Source organism: Myotis brandtii, unplaced genomic scaffold (genome assembly GCF_000412655.1).
Source record: "Myotis brandtii unplaced genomic scaffold, ASM41265v1 scaffold61, whole genome shotgun sequence".
Classification (NCBI taxonomy): Eukaryota; Metazoa; Chordata; class Mammalia; order Chiroptera; family Vespertilionidae; genus Myotis; species Myotis brandtii.
The window spans coordinates 1,386,197-1,395,020 of record NW_005370318.1 but is presented as its reverse complement, the minus strand read 5'-3'; the positions used below and the strand labels follow the sequence as shown (position 1 = coordinate 1,395,020).

The 8,824-nt window shown below is 35.2% G+C and overlaps 1 protein-coding gene across 4 annotated transcripts in view; it reads left to right on the top strand.

Annotated features, from left to right (window-relative positions):
- Nucleotides 1-8,824, top strand: part of ITCH (itchy E3 ubiquitin protein ligase) — a 120,405-nt gene that overhangs the window by 87,857 nt on the left and 23,724 nt on the right. For all 4 annotated transcript variants that reach the window (XM_005879788.2, XM_014550679.1, XM_014550677.1 and 1 more), the window contains 2 exons: nt 2,709-2,837; nt 8,558-8,630. In XM_005879788.2, the coding sequence (XP_005879850.1) occupies nt 2,709-2,837; nt 8,558-8,630 (202 nt within the window). The remainder of the gene's footprint in view (nt 1-2,708; nt 2,838-8,557; nt 8,631-8,824) is intronic.

The window sequence follows — 8,824 nt, the reverse complement described above, 5'->3', positions numbered from 1 at the left end:
ACCCCCCCCTTCCCCCCCGAGTGCAAAAATTTTTGTGCACCGGGCCTCTAGTCATTACATAAAAGGGTACGGTCTTTTTTTTTTTTTTAGTTTTCCCGCGGCTGGCCTAGGACTTTGCCCCCAGTAGAGATCATCATTCTGCAGTTGTTGCAGATATATCAAAATATTGTTTACATACATCATTACAATAATTAGCTAGTTAATTCTATATAATAAAGAGCTAATATGCTAATTAGACCTGACGGCTGAACGACCTTCCAGACGACCAGTGTGCAGGGAGCGGGCCGCGAGGGCCAAGGCAGCCAGGGCTGTGAAGACCTACTCTTGCATGAATTTCATGCATCAGGCCTCTAGTATATTAATAAGAGTTACATTACTATTATAAGTTTGTCTTTTTGCTGTTTAATGACTATGTATATAGAATTGCTTTTCTTTGTAACATTATGTAATGGTGTGTGTATTAATTGGCTAAGGCTGCCTAAACAAAGTACTTGTGGCTTAAACAACAGAAATTTGTTTCATAGTTGAGGAGCTACAAGATCAAGGTGTTGCGAAGGCTACCCTTCTAAAGGTGGTAGGGAAGGGCCTGCTCCAGGCCTCTCTCTTAGTTTCTGGTGGTTCCTTGGCTTGTGGCAGCACAACTACAGTTTTGAAATGGCACTCGCTCTGTTCAGATTTTCCCTTTTTATAAGGCTAGTAGTCATAATCAATTAGTGGCCCACCATTTTCATTTGAATTAAGTACATCTGCAGTGATTTACAAATGAGGTCGCATTCTGAGGTATTGAGGGTTAGGACTTTAACATAAGAATTTGCAGGGGGTACATAATTCAGCCTATAGCAATATGTAATACTATGCATTTAGCAGACTGCCAGAAGGATTCCATTCTGCAAGAAATTTGGCAAGGTATACCGTCAGAGAGCACAGTCTCCACATGATTGCCCTCACTTCCGACATTAGCCATAAGCTGGGACCAACTGGCTACAAATTTGGAAGTCCCCACAATCACTTTTCAGGTTTGATTACTCAGAGAGACTTGAACTCACGGTAGCCTCTTGTATTCAGTCACGTTTATTACAGGGAAAAGGATACACATTAGACCTAACAGAAGGAAGAGATGAAAAGAGAAGAATCTGAGAGGGTTCCAAACACCCAGAATTAATGTGAAACAGTATGTGTGGAGTGTTGTTAAGCATGGAATCTCATCTGAGTCTCTGGTGTCCAGAATTTTTATTAAGGCTCCATCGTGTACTGCCTATGTGGCTAACCTTTACTCGCCAGTCCTTTCCCAGAGTTTGGGCTAAAACCTTTAGTTTTCAGTTATGCCAGAGGTCAGAACTTACGTGGAATATTCCAAAGTCTCCACCAGAAAATACATTGTTAACTGTCTGAGTGTTCAAAGCCTCCAAGCAAAGATACTCCTGACAGGCAGGACATTCCAGAGGCCTGCAAACAAGCTCCCAGTAGCCCAGGGCAAAGGCTATCTGTTTAGGTCTGATTAATTCTTCACTTAATACATTCATGGCTCAAAGTTTTAAGAACTGCTGTTCTAAAGGCATGCTTTAAATTTCTGGGTACCAACAAATCACAACTTTTTTTTTAAATGGAGTTGTGGTATTTAACTAAAATATTTTTAATTTCCCAAAAAGGAAGAATTTAAAAAGTAGCACTTCTGACTCCTCTTTAAAATTCTGTCTATCTCTAAGGATAGAATAGACCATGTCACCTTACTGTAATTTGCTACCATTTTTTTGTTCCCCCTTTTCCTTTAACGTTTCAGAACTAAAGTTAGAATCCTATTTTAATACGGATAACCCAGTTCTATTCCATTTGTTTTGTTTTTGAGACAACAACTTGTTACTAAGTCTGTCTTGCAAATACAATTACAACAAATGAGAAGTGTTACCTTTTTTTAAATTTTGGTAGTCTGTTTTATCTGACATTGCACTCAGTTCTGTGAATACAGCTAAATGTTCTGAACCTCTTGACATAGTTTAAAAAATACTGTTTTGTGCAATGTTCTCAGCCTTTTGTTCTTCCAAAGTATACTTAAGGAAAATGACGTACCTGTCTCCAACAGTGGCTCTGTAAAACAGTGAGCTTAAATGCCTTCAACTCCTGTCCATGGGGTGACAAATGTTGTAGCCACGTCATCCTCACATCCAGTTTAGATCGTTGGTAGTGGTGAACAGTGATATCACCTTAAGGAGAGAACTGATTTGATAAGATCTCTATTTTAGTGCTCTGTCAGCAATATGAAATAAATGAGTGGAGGACCAGAGTGAGACTAGAGGCAGAAAAAACCAGTTAGGTGGCTGTTGTGAAAGTTTAAGAGAGATGAATAAAGCCAGAGTAAGGATGGTGCAGGGGATTGAAAATAGTGACAAACATGAAGACATCTAAGGCAGAATAGGCAGAACTTGGTTACCATGGGGTGTTTAGATGGGTTATTAGGTAGATGGGGAATACAAGTCAAGTAGGTAAGAGAAGACTGAGTGGTGGTTGATGGATCTGTTGACATGTTCACATGCTTTATAGGATAAAGAGGATATAGGTAAACAGGTCTAGTAAACAACTGGGTATACTGGACTAAATGGTTTTCTAGAAGATTCCTACTGCATTTATGTGTGTTTTTAGTTTCTGTATTTGGCAAACAAGCAACTCTTTAACATTTTTTGTTTGTTTATATTTTTTCCTATGTTCTTCAGTCAATTAAATGAAAAGCCCTTACCTGAAGGCTGGGAAATGAGATTCACAGTGGATGGAATTCCATATTTTGTGGACCACAATAGAAGAACAACCACCTATATAGATCCCCGCACTGGAAAATCTGCCCTGTAAGTTTTCTAAACATTGTAGATGAAAAGAAAAACTGATCCCAAGATTTTGATGTAAAAGATCTGAATTAGCAAAAAGTGCAGTTCTTACCATTTCTTGAGTTGGTCTGCCCATAGGTTTGTGTTCACTAAGTATTTTGTATTTCTATTACCCTCTTGAATATTTTCTGCTATAGACTTTTCATATTGTTGCCATCTTTGCACATAGCAATAAATGAGACTATTTAGAAATTATCAGTATAGTACTGCTCACCAATTAATCCCTGATTTCTGATGCTTATTTTCTTTATTTCTATTATTTTTAACTTAAAAGTTCCCTTAGCTTTGTTTTTCTTTTTCATTTTTGAAAAGTAACTGTTTTGTTCATTTGCTTAATATGTTTTATTTAGGGTTTTTTTAAATTATTATGGTAATACATACATAACAAAGTTTACCATTTTAAGTGTACAGTTTAATAGCATTAAGGACATTCACATTAAACAATAACTCTCCAATCCTCCTCCCTCAGCTACTGTTCTACTTTCTGTCTTTATGAATTTGACTGCTCATAGAAATGGAGTCAGACAATATTTGTTTTCTGGTACTTATTTCACTTAGCATCATGTCTCCAAGATTTATTTATGTTGTAGCTTGTATCAGAATTTCTTTTCTTTTTAAGCTGAATAATATTTCTGTCTATGTATGTACCACTTTTTGTTTATACATCTATTCATGGACATTTGGGTTGTTTCCACCTTTTGCCTGTTGTGAATAATGCTATTATGAACATGAAGGTATAGATATCTGTTTGAATCCTTACTTGTGTATATACAGATAAGTGAAGTTGCAGGATCAAATGCTAATTTTGTGGGGTTTTTGAGTCACTGCCATACTATTTTCCATGGCAGGTACACCATTTTACATCTCACCAGCACTGCACATGGGTTCCAGTTTTTCCAATCTACACCAACAGTTGTTTTCTGTGTTCTTTGTTTGTTTGTTTTTTAAAATGCCATCCTATGGGTATGAAGTAGTGCCTCATTGTGGTTTTTATTTTTATTTCTCTAATGAATCATGATGTTGAGCATCTTTTCATGTGCTTATTGGCATTTGTATATCTTTGAAGAAAGGTCTGTTCAAGTCCTTTGCCTTTTTTTTTTCTTTGCCCATTTTTTAATAGAGTTGTTTTTTGAGTTTTAGAAATTTTCTATATATTCTAGATACTAAACCTTGTCAGATATGTCATTTGCAAATATCTTCTTTCATTTTATGTATTGCCTAAGAGTTGTGTAGCTTCAGCACCTATATTTAGGTCCTGGATCCATTTTTAGTTAATTTTTGCAATGGAGGTAAGGGTCCAATTTCATTTTTTTGCATATGGATATCCAGTTATCCTAGCACCATTTGTTGAAAAGACTGTCCTTTCCCCATTGAATGGTTTTGGCACCCTTCTCGAAATCATTTGACCATATATGCAAGGGTTTATTTCTAGACGTTCTATCCTGTTGTCTGTATATCTGTCTTTAGTTTGTACCACACTATTTTGATTACTATTGCTTTGTATTAAATTTTGAAATTAGGAAATGTGAGTCCTCCAACTTCGTTTTTCTTTTCCTTTTTTTTTTTAAATCCTCACCCAAGGATATTTTTCCATTGATTTTTAGAGAGAGTGGAAGAGAGAGGGAAAGATAGAGAGAAATATCAATGTGAGAGAAACACATCGATTAGTTGCCTCCTGCACGAGCCCTGACCAGGGCCTGGGCCGTTGAGGAGCCTGCAACCAAGGTATGTGCCCTTGACCTGAATTGAACCCTGACCCTTCAATCTGCAGGCTGACGCTCTATCCACTGAGCCAAACCTGCTAGGGCTGTTTTTCTTTTTTAATATTGTTTTGGCGTTTTAAGGTCCCTTGAGATTCCATATGAACTTTAGGGCAGATTTTTCTCTTTCTGAGAAAAAGTCATTGGGATTTTGAAATTTGCTTTGGTTAGTATTGACATTTTAACAATGTTAAGTATTCTAATCCATGAACATAGGCTATGTTTACATTTATTTGCCTTTAATTTCTTTCAACAGTGTTTTATAGTTTTCAGTGTGGAAGCCTTTTATTCTCTTTGTTAAGTTAATTCCTAAATGTTTTGTTGGTTTTATGTTTATTTGCTTGTTTTTATTGATTTCACAGAGAGTAAGGGAGAGGGAGAGAGAGATAGAAAATAGAAACATCAGTGATGAGAGAGAATCATTGATCAGCTGCTTCCTTCATGCTCCCTACTGCGGGATCGAGCCTGCAACCCAGACATGTGCCCTGACCAGGAATCAAACGGTGACCTCCTGGTTCATGGGTCAACGCACAACCACTGAACAACACTGGCCAGACTGTTTTGTCATTTTTGGTGCTACTGTAAATGGAATTGTTTTCTTAGTTTATTTATAGAAGTGCAACTGATTTTTGTGTATTGTTTTATATCCTACTTTGCTGAATTTCCTTATTATTTCTAATGGATTTTTTTAATCTGGAATTTTTAGGGTTTTCTGCATATAAAATCATATCTTTAAACAGATAATTTTTACTTTCCAATTTGGATGCCTTTTATTTCTTTGTGTTGCCTAATTATTCTGGCTAGAACTTCTAATACTATGTTGAATGGAAATGGTGAAAGTAGGCATCCTTGCCTTGTTCCCTATCTTAGTGGGAAAGTTTTCATTCTTTCACCATTGAGTATGATATGAGCTGTGGGATTTTGATATATGTTATTTTTTGTTGAGGCAGTTTCCTTCTAGTCCTAGTTTGTTGTGGGTTATTTTTTAAATCATGAAAGGATGTTGAATTTTATCAAATACTTTTATTTGCATTGAGATGATTTTTCCCCTTTGTTATTAATGTGAGGTGGATTACATTGATTTTTTTATACATATATTGAACCAGCTTTGCATTTTAAGATAAATCCCACTTTGTCAAAAGTATTAAAATTTTACTCCTTTTAATCTATTGAATTTAGTGGGCTAGTATTTTGTTGAGAATTCTTGTATTAGTGTTCATAAGAGATATTGGTCTGTAGTTTCCTTTTCTTGTAGTTTTTTTGTCTGGCTTGACATCAGGACTATCCTGACCGCTCATTACTTTTTAATTTTATACTTTTTGTGTATTAAAAACTTTCATGTTTAAAGCAACACTAGGAAATCAAGCCAATTAGGTATTAATGAAATCAGAAATGATTTATGTATGGAAATAAAATATAAATAGGTAATTTTAGATCATTCATTTCAATTATAATTACATTTGGGTACATATAACAGAAAACCTCAAAACAATAGTGGCTTATATAATACAGAAGTATATTTCTTTCCATCATTTAAAAATGTTCCGGTGGGACTTACACAGCACACTACTGAATAATCCATGGCTCAGAGAAGTAATCAAAAAGAATTAGGAAAGACTTTTGTACTTACTGATAATAAAAAAACAACATATCTCAGCTTGTGGGATTTAACAAAAGTAGTCTTCAGAGACAAATTTATTGCTTAAAAAAGTAGATTAGAAAATAAAGGTATAAAATCAATCATCCTGCTTCAAATATTTAAGAAGATGGAAAAAGAAAAGTTAATTAAACCCCAAATAAGCACAAGAAAGGTTATTAGCATAAAAGCAGAAATTAATGAAATGAAAATATGAAACAATAGAGAAAGCAAAGCTAGAAGTTGGATCTTTGAGAAAGATGAATAATATTGATAACCCCTAGTAAACCTGAGAGAGAAAAGGAGAAAACAAATTACTAATATATTAGAAAGTGAAGGGACATCGCTATATCCCATAGACATGAAAAGATAATCTATACTAATAAAAGGGTAATATACTAATTAGACCGGATGTCTTCCAGACGTCCTTCCGGATGTCCTTCCTGACAAAGCTGGGGCCTGGGTGAAGCCAGCCGGGGTCCCAGGTGCCTACAGGTGGCCCGGGCAAAGCCAGCCGCAGTCCTGGTGCCTGCAGGCAGAGGGAGGAGGGAAGCCCAGGTCCCGGGTGCCAGAGGGAAGCTGGTGCCGGCAGCTGGGGGAAGGAAGGCCTACTCTTGCACGAATTTTCATGCATTGGGCCTCTAGTAAGATAATATTTTGAAAAACTTTATGCCATTAAATTTGACATTTAGATCCAATGGGCAAATTCCTTCAAAGACACAAGTCACCAAAATGGACATAAGAAGAAATAAATCTGAATAGCCGTATATGTGGTAAAGAAATTGAATTCATAATTAAATAATTTCCCAAACAGGAAATTCTTGACCAGATAGCTTCACTGGTAAATTTTATCAAAATTCTATATAGGTAACAAATAATATCCTGTTCAAATTCTGTCATAAAATATAAGAGATAGGAACCTTTCCTAACTAATTTTATGTGGTTTCTATAACCCTCATACCAAAATCAGACAAAAACATTATAAAAAAATTTTTGAGTAATCTTTATATGAACAGAAGGTAACAATCTTTAACAAAATAAAGGCAAATTAAATTTAGCAAGATAGAAAAGGAATATTACACTATCATCATGTGGAATATATCCCAGGAATGCAAGATTGGTTTTACATATAAAAATCAATTGGTGTAATTTACCACATTAATAGATTAATAGAGAAAAATCATAATAATTTGACAAAAGCACTTGGCAAAATACAGTGCCAATTTATGATAAACTCTCAGCTGCCTTGGAAACTTTCTTACTTGAAAAATAATATTTACAAGAGACCTACAATCAGCATCACACTTAAGATCAAATAAGACAAGGATATGTTCTGTCACTACTTCCATTCAACATTGTATTGGTAGTGCTATGAGATAAGAGAAAGGAAGAAAAAAAATAGATTGGAAAGGAAAAAGTAAAACTGTCCTTTTTTCACTCAGATAATTATGTATATAGAAACTCATAAGGAATCTAGAAAAAAAAATTCTAGATCTAGTAAGTAAATGTAACAGTGTGGTCTGATACAAAGTCAATATACAGAATTAATTGTATTTCTATATTGAACATTTAGAGAATGAAATTAAAAGTATTCCAGGAGAAAAGTGACTTTCAGGGTGAGCTTTATAGCCCCATGGTGTGTCATCAGTGATCTAGGCTTCTTTCTTTCTGTTCTACCATCCCAGACCATGATCTATATCCTCACGGTTACCTCATAGTTTGTGATAGCTGTTGAGACTTCAGCTGTTATAATTATACTGCAGGCTGGAATAAGAACAACAAATTGAAAAAAGAAAAAAATATTTTTTCAGGTCTCTCAGCTCTCTTTAAAAGAGCCTTCCTCGAAGTCCTATGCAACACTTCAACTTACAACTCATTAGTCACCTTTAAGTCTCACAGCCACACTGGGAAATGTAGTCTTTATCCTAGGTAGCAGTCTGCCCAGGTAAAAATCAACAGTCTGATTTAAGGACAAAGGAGAGAATGGATATGGGGGATAGACAGCATTCTCAGATAGAACCTACTTTACCTAGTCCTGTTAGATTTGGCTGTATATAAGAGAAAAATCCCACAACATTGGCTTTCAAAAAAAGAAAATTTATTTCTGTCTTTTACTTAAAAATTATCCTGGGAAATAAAAATTTTAAAAGGTGGTAGTAGGATTTTGCTATACTAGGGTGTTTTTGTATTTGACTGCTCAATACTGAGGGAGTGTGTTATTTTGCTTTCCTTCAATATTTTATCTTACAAGCAGCTATATATGTCATATTTCCATTCTTCCCCAGAGACAATGGACCCCAAATAGCCTATGTACGGGACTTTAAGGCAAAGTTTCAGTATTTCCGGTTCTGGTGTCAGGTTAGTATTGGGTCTATATTTCTATACTCTCTTTTGTTTTTGTTACTTATGTTATAGTCAGTGATTATGAAAATAATTAACTCATAGAAAAGCAGGTAAAATGGGAAACATCAGAATCTCTCCTATTTTTATTTTTTAGTCCTCACTAGAGGATATTTTTTCCATTCTTTTTTTTTTTTTTTTTTTTATTGAGG